The sequence below is a fragment of the Emys orbicularis genome, chromosome 15, assembly GCF_028017835.1.
Source record: "Emys orbicularis isolate rEmyOrb1 chromosome 15, rEmyOrb1.hap1, whole genome shotgun sequence".
NCBI classification, from domain to species: domain Eukaryota; kingdom Metazoa; phylum Chordata; order Testudines; family Emydidae; genus Emys; species Emys orbicularis.
The window spans coordinates 28828741-28848040 of record NC_088697.1 but is presented as its reverse complement, the minus strand read 5'-3'; the positions used below and the strand labels follow the sequence as shown (position 1 = coordinate 28848040).

Sequence of the window (19300 nt, the reverse complement as noted above, 5' to 3'; positions counted from 1 at the left end):
TGTGGCACAGCCAGGAATTGAACGCAATCCCCTGAGACCCAGCCCAGTACTGTAGCCATATGACCATTCTTCCAAGTTACTGTAGCTGAAACATGGCTTTGACTCCTTTGAATCTCTCACGGAGCATTCTCTATCCATCCTTCACCTACAATGGATGGGTTTCCTGCAGCATGTTGCTGGGTTTTATTGGTGCTTTTCTACAAATGCATGCTTCCTTCTGAGAATGGAAATATTTTCTTGTAGTATGTTAAACTTACATTGATATGAGGCCTGAGAAACTGGAGAATGAAGATGCCATATTGGTATATTACAAACTCTCTTGCAGAAAGTGTTGGGGGATGAACTGGTATTAGTTCACCTTTATGAGTCATCAGCGCATCCAATATATCATGAAAAGAACTTCCTGTGTCTGCAGAGAACAACAGCATTTCAACAGACTCACTTATTTTCATTTTACGTTTGAATTTAGCACCAATGTACATTTTCTTTTATCATGAAATATTAAGGGACAAGAAGAATGCGCAGGTGGAGCTTTCTGGGAAAGACTGATTTCATTGCAAACACTTTTAAATGACACACAACCCATTTTCTGGACTATTTATACAACATTTAGTAATAGAAATGACAAAGACAACAACAAAACACCCTACCAAACAAGACAATTCCACTGCATACTCTTCTCTCCTGGTGAGAGGATGAAAGAAAACAGTATGTGACAGATATTAGTCACATCCTTCAATGCATTACTGGAAGGCACTCAGATGCTATGGTGTTGAGCATGGTGTAAGAACTTATATAGAACAGAATACCCAATTGTCTATTATCTATTTATTACTGTCATTTTATTTAATTCTGAGGCTGTTATATTTGCACACTCAGACTCTGCATTACACATTGTGATTGTTTAACCCTAGTCAGTGGAATCTTTCTGTTCCTGTTAGAGAGAAATGAAGCAAGTTGTTTACTTGAAAGCATGAGAGTCATTGTTAAAAGGTATATAATAAGAGCACTTTATGCATGAAACCTGTGTCACAAAGAGAAGGTGGCTAGATCTGCAGCAATGCCCTCAGATTTAGTTAAAACATGACCAGACTTACCCCTGTATTAGACTAAAGCCCAAGGTTTGTTAAGCACACAATTGGTCAGTGAATAATCTACTATACTTCTCCTAATGTTTATAGCATCACTGTTTAATAGGAAATAAAGCGACTCTGATGTATCATGCCTTCCATCCAAGGATCTCAAAGTGCAAAAAGCTTTACAACTAACCAAATTTCATCACATCCAGTAAAACTGGTAAGTGTTGTTATACAACCAAGGCACAGAAAGGTTAAATGACTTGCCTAAGGTCACAGAGTAAATCATTGGCGAAGGCAGGAATTGACCCCAAACTCTCAGATCCCCCTATATTTACCATTAGTCCATACTTCCATCACAGAATAAACATAAATGACATTAGGACATCTACCCTGCTGGAGATGAGTTAATCCCAATACATATGAGTAGTAGGCAACTCTAAGCTTACACAGAAAGAGATCTCCCAATGTTATACTGAATTGTGCTAAAAATGTACATTAAAAACAGAAGGGAAGGAAATTTACCTTTTTCCTGCAGATGGCTTTCCAGAAGCCCAACTGCCATCGCATGAGCTTGGAGCTGGTCATTCACATCTTTCAGAAGAGTGAGAAGTGGAGAAGATTTCATATATTTGGCTTTATCATCATCTACACAAATAAATATAAAAATATAACTGTGAAAAATAACTGTCTCTTACAGTGTGTGCATGAGGCAAATAAGAATCTCATATCCTGGAATAAAACAATTTACTGGTGCAATGAAGGTAATATTTTGAGCAACCCGTTTAATTGTTTGCCCAAATCTAAGTGCTGGTTACTAAAGAGATTTTAAAATAACTTGAAAAGAGAGTTCTCTTCTCCGCAGTGTTTGTTATGAATAAAATGGGTAAAATAAATATCTCTTATTTTCCACAACTCCTGCTTGGAGTGCATAGAAAATACTCCTGGTAATTTTATGAAGCTTTTTATTAAAGGCATTCTGTTTGTCAATGATACATTTTGATTGATGAAAAGAGAAAAGAAATTTGATTTAAAACATCTTAAATATATTAAAAATGATTTTCTAAAAGAGGACCAAATTCTGTTTCCTATCATATTAATGGGAGTTTTGATTAATTAAGGAATGCAAAATTTAGCTTCATGTATTTATGTAACCGTTGTCTACACCGCGGCTACTGTATGGAGATAGGGAAGCATCATACAAAGGTCACAGGATACTAGTTTGATACAAAATGATGTAGCATGGATGGAATCATACCGAAGGAAGTGACTCTCAGGGGGCTATATTATTCAAATGTACTGACTTAACTGTGTAAAGGGCTTACCACACAGAAGAGGTGACCTGAACTGGGGATTCAGGAGAATAATCCTTGATGCCAACAACTGTTCAGTTTGCTTCAGTATCTTGACATCTATGAGGCCAACATACATGATGTGTTAGTGAAATTCTCAACAAAGAATTGTAGAGATGCTCATACTTGCTTTACATAATTCTTTTTTCTCTTATTCCATAATCTAGCTATGATTTTTCTATTTATAATCTAGGGTTATTTTATTAGTAACTAGTTTTAAGATGACCAAAGTTTGATTTGTTGGCTGGGTTCTCTCACTTGGGAAGATTAAAGAAACAGGAATGGGTTAGAGTCTATCAAGAGGATGGGGTGGGATATCCTTGTGTGGAGCTCTGATGATTGATGGATCTTGATCCACTCCTGGAAAGTGCATAAAGGTTCCTGACTGGACTGACACAAGTGCACTGGGGCCAGTTTGGGTGAATGGTACACTCCAAATTCTTATTTGTTAGCTGAATCTGCATATGCTGCTGCACTCAGGGGCCTTTGTGCCCTGCAATTGTTTCCAATCTCTTACCCGATTTACTTATATTCCAGACTGTAGGTGACACAGAGAAAAGGATTTTATATCATCTGGACCATTTATTTGTATTTATGAGATTATGCTAACGCCTATTGCCTGCAATTGACGAATGAATAAACAAATGACTGGATCTTCCCTAAAGAGGGAACAAAGAGAAGACAGGAAAGACCTAGTGGTCCCTGGAACCACAGGTAGTTGGTCTTGAATGATTCATTCCCCCGATCCTAATGAATGAACTCTGCTCATTGCTCCAAGGAAGGTGAAACCCGGTACCCCTCAAGTCCCTGTTAACTTCTCCTATGGCAGGTGCAAAGGCAACTTTTCTAAAATTTGGTGATTCAGTTCAACTCTTTGGAGGTGAATGAAACTCATCCTGGTTAAATATTTAATTTATTTGTATCCTAGATACTGCTGGCATCCAAGCAACGGTCTATTCTCACACCTAAATCTTAGTAATGCAGGGGGTGATCAATTTTCTGCCCTTACTTTCTGCATGTGTTTTCCAGTTACTGCCTAGCTGAGAGACTGGCATCTCTTCAGATGATCACATAACATCTCATTCATCCTGTACTGTACTTGTGATCTGAATGTTTATTTCATTACTAAAACATCAATAACACCCATAATGCATATTACTTGCAACAAGGAGTTATGGATCAGCTACATTTCCTATTGAAAAATCAGACCTACTCTCTGCCAAGAGAGATAGAACCTGGTCTTCTGCCTGGCTGGGTTTCTCTTTGGCTGATGAGGATGCAGCTGCAGATGACGCAGGGCTGTTTTCTTGCTGTTTCTCTTTTTTCTTCTCTGCCGGCTCTAGCCTCCTTCTCAGTTTCTCCAGGTCTTGGTGAAAAGCCTTTTGCAGGAAGGCCACAGTTTCATTGTGTTCTTTCATCATTTTCTAACAAGAATTGTGAGAAAAATGTAAATGTTTGTAAAACACATAATGGGTGAGATCTCTGAGAAATACAATCTCACACTCCGTAAGACTCTCCCATAGGACACTACCCTGGTATAAGGCTTCAGGATATCTCAAAGTATTTTAGAAACTTCCTCTGAATAGCATGCATCAGTTGCTATAAGACATATTATATCTGCGCCTCAAAACCATCATACTATCACTCTGCATATGAATGAATTTCACAACCAGTGCATATTTACTTATGGACAATTACCAACTACTGTAACCCACTTATTTTCTACAAATTTCATTCATCCATGCAACATGGTAATCATAAAACTATCTATCTATGGCATTTCTGGAGTATGCATAATCATTTCTAAGGGATATAGAACTTAAAAAAAATATAAGTATCTAAAAACTCCCTATGAGGGAATTCCACACTGCATATGTCGTCATGCTGCAAAATGCAAATTTTGGGACTACAGCGTACATTCTTCAACCAGCTCCTCAGCTCTCCATGATCCAGCTGATACTGCAGATTCACTCTTTCATCTGATATTTGGCATTGGTGAGATTCTTCCAGCTGCAGCTGCTTTGCTTGGAAAATCTCCCAGATATCATTCCCTTTACTTATTTTATCTTCTCTTTCCAATGTAGATTTTTTGATCTGCAGGGCAGAATGTTTTTTGTCAAACACCTACATTTCTTCCTGTAAAAAATTTACCACTGATGTCCACAATACTTCTGATTATTGGCAGTTAAGATAGTTTTCCTCTAGATTTCTTAAACTATGAAATACCTGCTCCCACTCTTAAACTGGAGTTTATAATGCAAACATTAACTGACTGTATGATGATGTAATGGAGCCACTGTGACATCCAAATCTGTATCATGTTGTCTGGGACAGATACTGTGGATTCTGAGCTAATTCATTACCATTATGTCATAAGAATGGTTGATACAGCTCTATTCAAACACATCTGGCTTGGCCCTTTATTTCTGAGCCAGTTTCAAAAAAATGTGGCCTCTACACATGTTGATTGTGTAGGAGGCCCTCACTTTCCCTAATATTTTAGGCTATGGGGCAGAACTTAGAAGCACTGCATACAATCAGGGCCAATAAAAGGCAAGGAGTGAGCAAGTGTGAAGCAGCACTAGCTAGAGTGAGAATGGTTGTCACTAGAGATGGGACAACCCAATGACAGAAAACCTGTGTGTTTCCCTTTAAGGGAGAATGGGATGCCATGGAGTAGAAAGGCCCGAACTTTTCTTCCCACATGGCAATGTCTTTGTTCTCTAGTGGTAGAAGTCAGCACTGTGTATATGGCCAGGACAAGGCACATGCACCACTGAAGTCCTATTTTGAGGGTAGATGTGCAGCTAGTTATTATATAAGCATGGCTCACTTCCCAGAGCTGTGAGTGGGGACATGGAAGAAAGGAGGCAGTAAGCATCATCATGACCCACTGTAGCCTGAGCAGTTAAGGGCTTGCCACAAGTATCTGAACTCCAGCATCACAACCTTGAAGTCTCTGTTACCAAATGATCAGACTGAATTAAGCCCAAAGGGGACATATAAAAACAACAACATAGTATACAGTATAATCTATATTATATAGGCTGCAGTTGTTGCTTAGGTATCGTTACACTCTTGGACATGCATGTGGTGCAATCAATTCAGTTTGAAAAGATACAGAATTTGCTGTTTTTCTACCTGTAGTGGATCAGGATTGCTTGAAGTATTCTCCTTAGTTCTTTTATCGCCCATGAAGATTTTGAGCTGTTCTTTCAGTCCCCTTATTTTCTGCTTTCTGAATTCCTGTAGATCATTGGCTGTGAAGCCAGCTTCATCCACAGACTGCAGAGTATACACACAGAAAGGCAAAAAAAAAAAGAAGAGAAAAACAGGAATTTTATTCACAGAGAGAATGTCGTTATTATATAATAGTAACAAAGATAATTGCTTAGCTTCTTTTATCTAAGGATCTCAATGTGCTCTGTTAAAATAAATTAATGCAGACTCACAATATCCCTGTAAGTTGTCTGCAGTGCTGTTGTAGCCTTGTTGGTCCCAGGATATTAGAGAGACAAGATGGCTGAGGTAATATTTTATATAAGTTGGTCCAATGAAAGATTCACCTCATCCACCTTGTCTCTATAATACTTCTGCAAGACAGGTAAGTATTATAATGCCATTCTACAGATACATTAAAGGAGGCACAGAGAGGGGGGGATATGGATCAGTGTTCATGTTGTGCTCCCTGTTAGTACGTGGCCCAGGCTGGGGAAGCTAATGATCAACCACCGGACCAAATTCGGTGATGAATCCTGGTCACGTGCCACTGGAGGCATGTCGCGCATGCACTAAGAGGCACAGAGAGATTAAGTGACTTGCAAGAGGCCACGCAGGAACTCAGTGGCAACACTGGATCTAGAACCTAGGAGCTCTGACCACCCGTCCCTAACTCTAAAACTGAACATGAGCCTCTCATCAGTTTTGGTTATTTGAAGCCCAGTGCAACAAAACTGATACTGATCCATTTAAATTGTTGTTCTCACAAGTTGAAAGTTTTAAACAAAGCCATGGCTCAATATAAAGCTGTACAAAAACAGATCTGCACAAACAATTGTGCTCATTTCAAATTATCGCATGCACTCTATAGTTAAGTGCCAAGATGTTACTAAGAATTTTGCATGGGCTGTTAAGAAAAACGTTGGAAGCAAACAGGCTATCTACAGAGCTTGAGAGTGGATATTTTGGTCATTATCATTAGATAATTTCTTTTCAATTTTACCGTGTCCAAAGAGTGGTTTTTCAGGCATTTGGTTATTTCCAAAATCTGCTTCTCTCTCAGTTGTAATAATCTGGCAGCTTGTTTCAGCTCCAGCCCTGAAAACTTGTACTCCATGTTATCTTTCAATAGATGTAAGACGCCCTTCATACCATCATCAACCAATGACCCCTGAAACACAAAAAGCCCATGTGTTACAGCCATCTAGCATTACCTGAAATATTCCAAAACACCTATAACATGGAACGTAAGTATAAAACACTGCTCCTTTTATTTTTCTAGAAGGTCATTTTACTTTCTAGAAGCCAGCTCACTGAGAACTTAAAGAAAGGTATAGGAACTACAGGATCTTCCAAAATTCTATCAAGCACAATAGGAATAATAATACTTACCACTTATATGGCACCTTCTATCCATAGATCTCTAAATGTTTAACAAAGGTGAGAAAGCATTATTGTCTCCATTTTATAGATAGGCAAACTGAGGCGGAGGCCTGCATTTGCATAAGTGGTTTCTAATTGTGGATACCTCCATTTTTGGGTATCAACCTTAGAAACCCAGGCTGGGATTTTCAAAGGAGCCCAACATAAATCTACACATAAATAAATTATTAAATAAAAATAAAGGAGGTAGGTGCTTAACTTCCATTGAGGCTCATTTGACAGTCCCAGCCTTAGGGGCTAGTTTTCAGAAGTGCTTAGCATGCACAACTCCAGATAAAGTCAACAGCTGTGAGCGCTCAGCACTTCTCAAAATTGGAACTTTCCTAAGTTTATCTGAAAGGCCACTCCCTTCTCCACATTCCGGTCTCTCCTGATGACCCCTCTGCTGCCAAAATGCCTATGAGAAGTGTGATGTTCATAGCTTACACACAGAAAAATTAGATACGAACAAACCCTCATGCTGGAAGGTTGCAACGTAACTCTACTTTATTACTTAAAATTCAGAACGATAACATACAAGACCCAAAACCAGAGAGAGAGACAAAACAGGCTACTCCCTAAAACAGAGAGGCACAGCTCACCCCATCTTATTCTAGGCTGTTTGTCTACAAGCTGATTCAGACAATCCAGATCACATAGCTTCCCTCAGAACTCCCTATCCTGCAGTTAGGATAAAAAAATCCCTCACTCTTAAAGTGATAGCTTGTTATTTTTCACACAGTTTCCAATACACCTTGGGAAGTTTGTTGATACCAATGACGAGTTTAATGAGTAATCTGAGACTAGTTTACACATCATATATATATTTGTTAACATAACCGTATATATGTTGTGCCCCTTCCCTCATCCTCTGTTTGTTTGTTTAGGCTGTGAGCTCAGTGGGATAGGGATTATGTATTCCTTTATGTTTGGAAACACTTGCACATTTTGTTGGGGTTTCCAGATATAAATAACAACAACTAGGGGTAAAATTTTCAAAGGTGCCTACATGATTTAGGAGCCTAAGTCCCACTTTCAAAAGTGATGTAGGCACTTTGGAGCCTACATCACATTTCATTTCTATGGGATTTAGGCTCTCAAATCACTTTTGAAAATGTTACCTCTTAGGCATCTCAGATTGGGCACCCAGAATTAGAAGCCACACTTGAAACTCTCGCCCAAAGTGACTTGCTCATGGGCACAAAGCATGGTAGAGTTGAGAACAGACCGGAGATATCTTGAGTCCCAAATCAACACCATATATAGTAAACCATACTACTTTTCAGAAGATTTCAGGTACAGTTTGGCATGTGTAAATTGTTACAGAAATGACTATATGATATACTGTAATCTGGAGCTGCCCATTTCTATGAAAGGAAACAATCCTTGAAAAATCCTAAAACATAAACACATGCAATATAACAACAAAAAAGGGCTTTACATCTATGACAAGTTCGCACAGGTTTCTTTCTTCAGTCTGTGTCCACAAGTCTGCCTTTTGGAATCTGCAGCTGTCTTGTAGCACTATTACTGTTTGCCGCAAGTGTCTCTGAGATAGGATAAAATATGCCACATGCTCAATATGATTTGGTAACTCCTGTCTTTCAGCCTCCTGAATCACTTGCATTTCCTTGGCTTGCACCTAGGAAGAAAACATTGCAAACTCTTTAAGACTAGGTTCCCTGTAGATTACTAAGTGCTCTGAAGTATTCAAATTCTGCCTGCAAAAGTTTGACCATAGCAGTCACAGAAAAAAATAAATTAACTGTACTGAAGGACAAGGGAATCTATACAATTAAAAGCCCCACAGAATTCACACTTATTAATACAGAAACCTGATGAAGCTGGATAATCCGTGTTACCATTTTTTGTGTGGATAATACATGAATCAAATGTTTGCAAACCACAGACAACAATGTTACATTTGATACAATGGTCAGATACATGTGCTTGCCCATTACTTTAAAGCAGCATAAACAGAGAGAGATTAACACAATAGCAATTGTACCTTTTCTTCTGTTTGGGTTTGAAGCTCCAGTCTGAACTGTGTCTGCATATTCCTCAGTTCAGTCTCTGACTCTTCCTTTAAACCAATAAGTAAGTCTCCTTCTTTGTGGTGTTTCTGGAGAAAAGCCACAGCTCTCTCCACTTGCTGCTTCTCAGTAATCTGGGCCACCTCTTGGGCCACAGTTTCTCCTGTAGCTCTGTAGTGTAAAGTGTTCAGAATCCTTAACACACGTTCTGGACAGGTCTGTCTCTTAAGAGAGAAAACATAGTGATATGGAAAAATAAATGTTCCTTGGCTGCTACATTCGAGATTTTGTTTCTAGCATTGAGTATTTGAGTTGCTGAGTCTATAGCTAGCTCTTGTGTAACTCATGAGGCAGAGTACATTATACTGTAACCCCACTCTATTGACATGCACGTTCTATCCCATGCTTTCTGACTGAAGAGGATCAGGGTGCAGAATATGTTTTGTGAGTTTGTGTGTGCACAGTAAGCATGCACAGTTGATAGATGGACTCCTAAATATAGAATAAGCATAGATGTAAATGGCACTACAAAAGGAGGCGGGAAGTAGCTCCAACTTTGCACACGCCTGGCAAACCACGCCCCAAACATGCATGGCTTTAGAAGGAGGAAAGATGGTTTTGTGGTTAAGGCATGGGAATCAGGATTATCTGGGTTAGATCTGAGTTCTGCTAAAGACTGTGTGTGGGTCACTTAATTTCTCAGAGCCACCGTTTTCCATCTGTAAAATGGGGATAGATAATACTTCCTGTCTCTCACTCTTTTCTGTCTTGTTTATTTAAGATAAACTCTCCAAGACAAGGACTATTTTTTACTTTGTGTATACATGGTGGGTAGCACTATGGGGGACACAAGGTACTACTGTAATACAATTACATTATAATGAATAAAAATACTATCACTTTTGTCAGCAAGTAGCAGTCTCAGAATTCTACCAAGAAACTCCTGCTGCCTCATCAAGTCTAACTGGCAACAAGACGTGATTGTCTCGGATGGAGATATGAACCAGAGACAGGAAGCATCCTGAGGAATATCTGTGTTGACAGATCTGGGAAGTTGGGGGAAGCTTTTAAAGGCACAAATGGCAATTAGGCACTAAGCTCCTAGTGAACGTCAGAGAGCTGGGTGCTTAAGTCCTATACTTTGAAAATGCCACCGGTTGTGCTTAGCTTGTGCCACTGATGCGGCTGTGAGATGCAGTGAGCTTTATCCTGTTGTAGCTGAATTCTAGCCGATTCAAGTCTCCTTTATATTTTCGAACTCTGACTGGAAAAGGTCTGAATTTGAATGATCCTTAGCATGTTCATGTAGTACTTTATATTCTCAAGGTATCATGCAGACCTTAGCAAACTGGCATTAACTTCTCATGTGAGGGTAGTGAAATGGAGGAATAATGAACGGGATATACCTGGAGTTCATTATAGAGATCCAATATTCTATAGAGACACACTTGTTTCATAACTTCTAACTTTACTATTTTGACTGCTGAAGCTTGTAATATTTGAGTTGCTGAGTCTGGAGCTAGTTCTGCTTCCAAAGACTGTGTTTCCTGTTGAGTAAAAGAGACTAAGATGCTGAAAGTTTTCAATGTAAAAAACATAGAAGTTCATTCTACAACCAGCTTATCTTGTGGATGGATTTACCTCACTGTACCACCAATACATAAAATATTTTCCACAAATTGTTGTCTGTGACAGGGTTAATTTTTGGATCAGAAATAAAATTCCTGTTTGGCAAAACTAAAGGCTGAAAATTCAAATCATGTTTTTCTGACACATGCAGTCAAGACCAGAACCGGTTTTTGTTACAGAGAAAAGAACAAACTAGTAAAGTGACAGCTTACTTACAGTTATATAAATAAGACCTTGAACTCACATCTTGTTTTTTAGTGACATCATATCTGATGTCGGAATCTGTGATTTGCAAATCAGCACCAAGCAGTGATAAATGATGTAGAATTTCATCTAGAGAACGTAAGTGGTCTTTGGGTGTTACTAGATCCCGGCTGAGCCCTGACTGCTTGATTTCTTCCCAATGCTTCTGATAGAGAGCTTGTTCAGCACGCTGGTGGCATTCAGCTAACTCCTTCAGAAATGTGTCCCAGTCGCTGGCTACATCCATTTCTTTACGGCATTTCATCCCCTGAAACTACAGAGACATTTCTGCTTCAGCTGTTTAATGTTTAAGACCACATAAATGAAAATAATCAATTAAACTGTGGCCCAGATTTTTAAACATATGAGCCAAAAATTAACTCATATAAAAAAGTGGCCTGAAGTTCAGCACGCAGGGGCTCATATTGAAAATCAGGTCACTTAAGTAGATATCTATCTATAGATATAGAAGCCTAATTTTAGATCCCCATTTTAAAAAACATTGGCCTCTATGTTTTGCATTGAAATGGTCAGTGCTTCAGCTTCCTATGTGCTTTGGGAGATATTCTATCTCTGTCATGTGATGTGAAAAAAATGAAAGCCACTCAGAAAGGAAATAAGAAAACTCTCATTTCCCATACTCTGAATGAAAACTTCAGGCTTACTCAGCACCAGTCTCACCCAATTTTCTTTACATTCTTCCTTTTCCTTATCTTTGGCTGATTCATAAAAGTAGCAGATCATGTTTATTTCTTCCGTCATTAAGGACAGTTCTAAATGCACCACTTCACTGGCGTGCTTTTCTAAAAAAAACCTGCCAAAACATCAGAAATAAATTAAGCATGACAAGAAATGATCTTACATTTATATGCAGCCTTTATCATGAAGAATCCTAAAGCACTTTGGAAGCTGATACACATTCTATATGGGGGACAAGTGTCATCTACCAATAGGATGGATTGCAGCGACTGTTCAAGCTCAAACAGCATCACTACATAATACTTCAGGACAAAACGCAAAGAATACCTTTTCCCAATTAAAACCGCAAGGAGGATTTAAAAAAGAAGAATTAGTATTTCCCACCTTGTCAGGATTTCTTGCTGTATATGGGATCCCCCTGGTAAGAAAAAAGAGGGCAGCACAGGTGATAGAGTGGCAGCTGGAGCAATTTCCTGGATTGCTGCAGTCCTGAATGCCTCAGACTGAGCTGTAGATGCCTTTAAGGTGCTTCTTGAGGAGTATCCTTCAGGAGAAACCAAAAAGAAGTAAAGGACCTTTAAATTTATTTCTGAATTCCTGGCTTTTTTCAGCGCATTCAAGCTCCCTTTCACAATTCTTTCAATGAAATATTTTGAATATATTAATATCTGTCACTCTGCAGTACTCTCTAGTATATCTAGTAACAGTCTGGGACAGAAGATAACCAGATATGCGAACAAATCTAGATAGGTTATCTGCTCATTCTAGTTTTACCACTCAGAAGAAACATTTGTAAACAAGTCATTATACAGAATACATGTTACTTTGTAGCAAGATGAAATGTACTATATACCTGTCACTAAATCCTGCAAGGATCACAAACCTGGATGTAAAAGTTCCTGAAGTCTTTATTGCTTTGTCGATCAGGAAAGCAAATCTTGTTTGGAACACTTGCCTTGATCTAACTGCATATAAATAAGCTTCAACAGCATGCACTAGCGAGCACTAGTCCCAACATTTGATACAAGGCTCATTCAATCTAATTTCCATTGTAGTGAAGGTGATACAACCATGAATGATTAATTGCATATGAAGAAGAACTGGAAGGGCACCAGTCAACTGATGTTGAGCTGCAGACAGATAAATAAAGAGGTAGCTGATGTGATAGATGCAGATCGAGTACCATCTGGATCGATCTCTAGCTAGGTCCTTTAGGATGGTCTGGCTGGCTGTTCACTATATGTCCATCGTGCTTGATCTGCAAAGATGCTACATCTCTTTGGAATTTGCCTTAATGATGATGACAATTGTGAGATAGATGTTGCAAGATAACACATTAGATTATTATAAGGGAATGGAATTTGTGAGCTCATACTTATCTATTCTGACTCTTTCTTGGCAATTCTTAGCACTCTATGCAAGCTGATCCCTCCTCTTCTTACCTTGCAAACATTATGTGACAGCTTTCTCATCCATACTGGAAATAGTCAAGCAATGTTAGCTGAAATATCGCTACAGAAATGGGAATCAATGCTGGTTCAAGAAAGAAGAGGAATGGCCATTTGATTCTTCTTGTATTAATTATTTTAATGCAGTCTTGGTATTTTTATAATCACCAATTCTTTCTAAAGTGCTGACAAATCTTAAGGCTTTTTGGGCTGCTTCCACATTTTAACTGAAATCTTCCGTGTGTTCCAAAGAGACTGATGAATGATAGAGAGTGAAATGAACTAGATGCTGTAGCTGCCATCATGTAGGCCCTGATTCACCAAATTACTTAAGTACATGCTTAAATTTAAGCCTGTGAACAACCGCATTCCTATGCACATACTTCTCTCCTATTGACTTCAACAGGACTTAAGCATATATCAGGTCCTTGATCAGTGATTCATTACTAGTTACTTCAGGATTCATAAAACAGCTATACCTTCCCAGTACATGAATGACACAGCACTGGATTTGATTATATTGAAGATATTACATGGAAGAGAAGACCTTTGAAAAACTAATCATTCAAATCCCAACCTTACAGTTAATGATTTTAGCAGAGATTGTGGCTGATAGACATTAAGAAGAAAATATATTTGTTACAGATCTAAAAAAAGAGGAAAAAATCTTTACATTTTAATTTGATCATTCATATTGGGAGACTGGAAAGGAAGTTGGATTATGAGAAAGGGGAATAATAAAATAGAGGAAAGAAAGAGTTATTAAATTGCTTTGGAAATTCCACTATGTTTTTCTCTCTAGGTTTGCAGACAGACATATTCCATATTGACTAAATGTTTGCATCCTGAAATGTATCCAACATTTTGATAGCTTGTATATTTCAGCTCTGTTTGTCAATAAACAGCAGTTAGAACTTTTATGTAACTACAAGTCTGGTTACATCACAATTTACAGTTTGAATGCTCACATGAGGGAAAGTAAAAGCTTTGCCATTGATTTCTGTGTTTGCACAAGGCTTCTTACTGCCAAGCTGAAGGTAGGGACTCCATTCTGCAGCAGAATGGAATGGAATGGAGACAGATGCACAAAGATTACATATTTCAAGATTTCCCAGGATTGAAACCTTCTAGTTAGGGAAAAAAGACCAGATCCTCAAAGGTATTTAAGCATCTAACACCCATTGATTCCAAAGATCTTGTATAGTCCAAGTAACCAAATCCATCCTCAGGCCTGAGTAAAGATGCAAGCATGGGTGGCAGGTTTGTAGAAATTTTGGTGGTGCCCAGAACCCGCCCCCGCCCAAACTCCGCCCTCCCAAAACTCCGCCCCCACCTGCCCAAGGCTCTGGGAGGGAGTTTGGGTGGGGGAGGAGGTCTGGGGTGCAGGGTGCAGGCTCTGGGAGGGAGTTTGGGGATGGGAAGGGGTGTGGATGGAGGGGTGCAGGTTCTAGGAGGGAGTTTGGGGGAGGGGAGTTTGGGGGAGGGAGGGGGTGCAGGGGTGTGGCTGGATTTGGGGTGGGGCTGGGGATGAGAGGTTTGGGGTGTGGGAGGGGGCTCAGGGCTATGGCAGAGGGGTAGGGTGAGGGCTGTGGGGTGGGGCTGGGGATGAGGGGTTCATGATGCAGGAGGGGGCTCAGGGTTGGGGCAGACTGTTAGGGTGCGGGGGGATGAGGGCTCTGGCTGGGGCTGGGAATGAGGGGTTTGAGGTGTGGGAGGGGCTCAGGGCGAGAGTAGGAGTGTGGGGGTGAGGGCTCTGGCTGGGGATGGGGATGAGGGGTTTGGGGTGTTGGAGAGGCTCAGGGCTGGGGCAGAGGGTTAGGTGTGGGGGCTCTGTCTGGGGCTGGAGATGAGGGGTTTGTGGTGTTGGAGGGGGCTCAGGGCTGGGGCAGAGGGCTGGGGTGTAGGGGGATGAGGGCTCTGGCTGGGACTGGGGATAAGGTGTTTGGGGTGCTGGAGGGGCTCGGGCAGAGAGTTGAGGGTGCGCTGGGGGTGAAAGCTCTGACTGGGGGTGTGGGCTCTGGGGTGGGGCAGAGTTGGGGATGAGTTTGGGGTGCAGGCAGGCTGCTCCGGGACTCCCCCCAGCCCTTTCCCTGCCGGCAGCAGCAAGCTCTGGGGGACAAGCCCCCCGTTCCTGCCCCCCCAGCAGCACACTCACCCCCACCACTGTCACTGCATGTGCTCCTAGGGCCCCTCTCAGGTCCAGGAATCTCCCTCGCCTCCCCAGTGGTGGGTGCCGGGGGGGTGCTGCATGCGCCTCCTCCCCTGCTGTTGCCCCTGACAGTAGCTTCACTGGGGGTGAGGGATGGGGCTGCCCCTTGCCCAGCATGGGGCAAGAGAGGTGACTGTGGGCGGGGGGTCCCCTGTGCTGCTGCAGGGTCCTGCCGGAAAAGGGAAGGGTCTGAGGGGGAAGGGCAGGCTCACAGTCAGTCTGCCCTGGCAGTCGAGATGGGGGGGCGCTAGGACCCTGCGGCAGCAGTTGCTGCAGGGAGGCAAGGGAAGACGGAAGAGGCAGGGATGCTCTGCTCCCTGGGGGGCCCCGGGAGGTGCACGGGGGCAGCAAGAAGGGGCCGGGGGACACTCGGGGGAGGCATGGGGGGCGGCAGGTGGGGCCGGGGGGAGACCTTGCCCCAAATATTGCTGGAGCTGGGCCCCTGGGCTCTGAATATTGCTGGTGCCCGAGCACCACGTGGGTATATAACTTGCCCCATGGATGCAAGAACTCAAGTACTCTGTCACCATGCTCCTAATCTTGTTCTCTTGCAAAAATGTAGAAGAGGAAACTGCCATCCCCCTGGAAGTTAACACAATCTACTGTACATTATGATGAATTCTCAGCATATACATTATTCTCCTCAAAAACAACAAGGAGTCCGGTGGCACCTTAAAGACTAACAGATTTATTTGGGCATAAGCTTTCGTGGGTAAAAAACCTCACTTCTTCTTCTTCTCAGAAATCTGCAGTTTCACCTTCCTTTATCAGTAGAGACTGAAAATCTCTAAGATTTAGACCTTATTTTTTCCTTTGAATCTTAACTGACGGCGTTTTGATTCTGACTATCTGTCCTATAGCAAGAACATCATTCTGATGAAAACTGACTTTTTGCTTCTGGAAATTTCCAGAAGGATGGGGGATTGCAAAAGAGAGTGTACACACAATGCACTTCAATTTTTGAATAGTCTAATAAAAGATTATCTGAATTTTGTAAACTTCTATAAATTATTTTTATGGTTGCAAAGATAGGCTCTGATCCTGGAAACAGTTTACACACATGCTTCATTTTACACATCTGATCCTGGAAACAGTTTACACACATGCTTCATTTTACACATCTGAGTAGAACCTTTGACTCAGGGGACTTCTCAAATGTATAAAATTAAGCACATGCTTAACTTTCTGCTGCAGGATTGGAGCTTCAGTTTTTAGCACATCAGAACTTTTTCACTCCGGCAACAGTTTTTGAGTTGGAATAAAATGAAATTATTGACTGTACCTTTACCTGATTGAAGAATTAGAGTCTCAAGTGACCTATCACTCCTTTTGTTTTCCTCCAGTGTCTGAACCAGAGACTTCAACAATGGAATCAGTTTTCGATGGATGACTGCCCATGTGCCGTGGGGGACACCAGCAATACCATAAAATCTGGTCCCTTGGTAGTTTTCAAAGCATTGTGATGTCCCAGAGAGAAGAGCCTGAAATAGCACAGATCAGACAAAGACTTGCTGTTCACATGTGAGTCATTAATACCACTGGAAATGCAGCCTATCATAGAATCATAGAATCATAGAATATCAGGGTTGGAAGGGACCTCAGGAGGTCATCTAGTCCAACCCCCTGCTCAAAGCAGGACCAATTCCCAACTAAATCATTTCAGCCAGGGCTTTGTCAAGCCGGGCCTTAAAAACCTCCAAGGAAGGAGACTCCACCACCTCCCTAGGTAACGCATTCCAGTGCTTCACCACCCTCCTAGTGAAATAGTGTTTCCTAATATCCAACCTAGACCTCCCCCACTGCAACTTGAGACCATTGCTCCTTGTTCTGTCATCTGCCACCATTGAGAACAGCCGAGTTCCATCCTCTTTGGAACCCCCCTTCAGGTAGTTAAAGGCTGCTATCAAATCCCCCCTCATTCTTCTCTTCTGGAGACTAAACAATCCCAGTTCCCTCAGCCTCTCCTCATAAGTCATGCGCTCCAGACCCCTATTCATTTTTGTTGCCCTCCGCTGGACTCTTTTCAATTTTTCCACATCCTTCTTGTATTGTGGGGCCCAAAACTGGACACAGTACTCCAGATGAGGCCTTACCAATGTCGAATAAAGGGGAACGATCACGTCCCTCGATCTGCTGGCAATGCCCCTACTTATACAGCCCAAAATGCCATTAGCCTTCTTGGCAACAAGAGCACACGGTTGACTCATATCCAGCTTCTCGTCCACTGTGACCCCTAGGTCCTTTTCTGCAGAACTGCTACCTAGCCATTCGGTCCCTAGTCTGTAGTTGTGCATGGGATTCTTCCGTCCTAAGTGCAGGACTCTGCACTTGTCTTTGTTGAACCTCATCAGGTTTCTTTTGGCCCAATCCTCTAATTTGTCTAGGTCCCTCAGTATCCGATCCCTACCCTCTAGTGTATCTACCACGCCTCCTAGTTTAGTGTCATTGGCAAACTTGCTGAGAGTGCAGTCCACACCATCCTCCAGATCATTAATAAAGATATTAAACAAAACCGGCCCCAGGACCGACCCTTGGGGCACTCCGCTTGAAACTGGCTGCCAACTAGACATGGAGCCATTGATCACTACCCGTTGAGCCCGACGATCTAGCCAGCTTAATATTTCCATGCAAACCTTGTACATGCAAATCAGTTTATAACAGGACTAGGAGGTGTGCACTGTGCTACAAGCTTGCCTAATCACAAATAGTTTGGGGGTTCCTAATGAGTGTATGGCTGGGTGGTAACGGGCCCACAGCTCCCATCTCTTTAAACTGTCCACATTCCTGAGGCTTGTGTAAAGGGTTTTAAGACAAAAAATAAATTAATTTTATTTCATGTGTTTAATGTCCCCAGTTTATGTGGGATGCATTTGCAAGTGCCATATACATGGTCAAACTCTCCCTCTCCAACCCTGCAGTATAATAACCTTATTTCATTTAGAGTAATAAGCTGGAGTTCAGCTATAGATGTTGGTGACAGACTCATGGGGAGTGAAAAGAAGCTGAGATGTAAGGGGAAGGGGAACTTCAGGAGACCAAACATCATAAGGCATTTTGAAGTAAGAGAAAGAGAAGAGGGGAGGTGTTCAGACATGACCACCCTGATAACTCCAGTGATCTTTTTTTTTTTTACCAAAGTAGCCTAAAATAGATAGACTATGTAAACTGGCCACTCAAAAGGACAGAGAGCCTGATCCAAACCCCCATGAAACCAATTGAAAGACTTCAGCTGATGTCAACAGGGTTTGGATCTGGATCTAATTTTTTCTGGACACAGCCCTTAATTAAACCAGTATAGATACCAAGGGTGGGATTTTCAAAAGCACCTCTGTGATTTAGGAGCACAAGACCCATTAAAAGTCATTGGGATTTGTGTTTCTAAGTCATGCAGGGTATGTCTAGACGGCAATAAAACATCTGCAGCTGGCCCATGTCAACTGACTCAGGCTTGTGAGGCTTGGGCTGCAGGGCAATAAAATTGCAGTGTAAACATCTGGGCTCAGTATGGAGCCCAGGCTCTGGGACCATCCCACCTCCCGGGTTCCTGGCAGGCAGTGTCACGCTTTATGGGAGTACCTTTAGGAGGAGGATGTTCACCTGTTAAAAATGCAGATCCAAACTGACATCTTGCACATCATTCTAACACTGCTGCCAAAATATTACATTTCTTAATTGAATTTTTATTTAGCGTACAAGTTTCAAAGTCCATGATAAAATAAATTCTTAAATTAAACTAATTCTTGCAATTCTCAAATAGGGTGATTTGTTTTTCTGGGTGTCTGATTCCATGCTAAGATTTTATTCTAAGAACATACCAACAGCCTGTCGTTGCTGGAAAATTGGGTAATACATAACATTATCTCAAACCTTCAGGTGAAGTCAGTACCTTTGCCTGCAGAGCCTGGATGTCCAACAAGTCCCTGAGATATTCCAGTCTGCTGTATGCAGACTCCACACTGACCTGTTGTTT

At 41.5% G+C, this 19300-nt stretch overlaps 1 protein-coding gene across 1 annotated transcript in view; it reads right to left on the bottom strand.

The window, feature by feature from the left end:
- Positions 1 to 3040: 3040 nt before the first annotated feature.
- LOC135889226 (NF-kappa-B inhibitor zeta-like) overlaps positions 3041 to 19300 on the bottom strand; it is a 74352-nt gene continuing 58092 nt past the window's right edge. The window contains exons 12-17 of the mRNA XM_065417055.1: positions 11656 to 11777; positions 6651 to 6818; positions 5570 to 5713; positions 4346 to 4522; positions 3642 to 3852; positions 3041 to 3087 (exon numbers count right to left, since the gene is read on the bottom strand). Of these exons, the coding sequence (XP_065273127.1) occupies positions 3041 to 3087; positions 3642 to 3852; positions 4346 to 4522; positions 5570 to 5713; positions 6651 to 6818; positions 11656 to 11777 (869 nt within the window). The remainder of the gene's footprint in view (positions 3088 to 3641; positions 3853 to 4345; positions 4523 to 5569; positions 5714 to 6650; positions 6819 to 11655; positions 11778 to 19300) is intronic.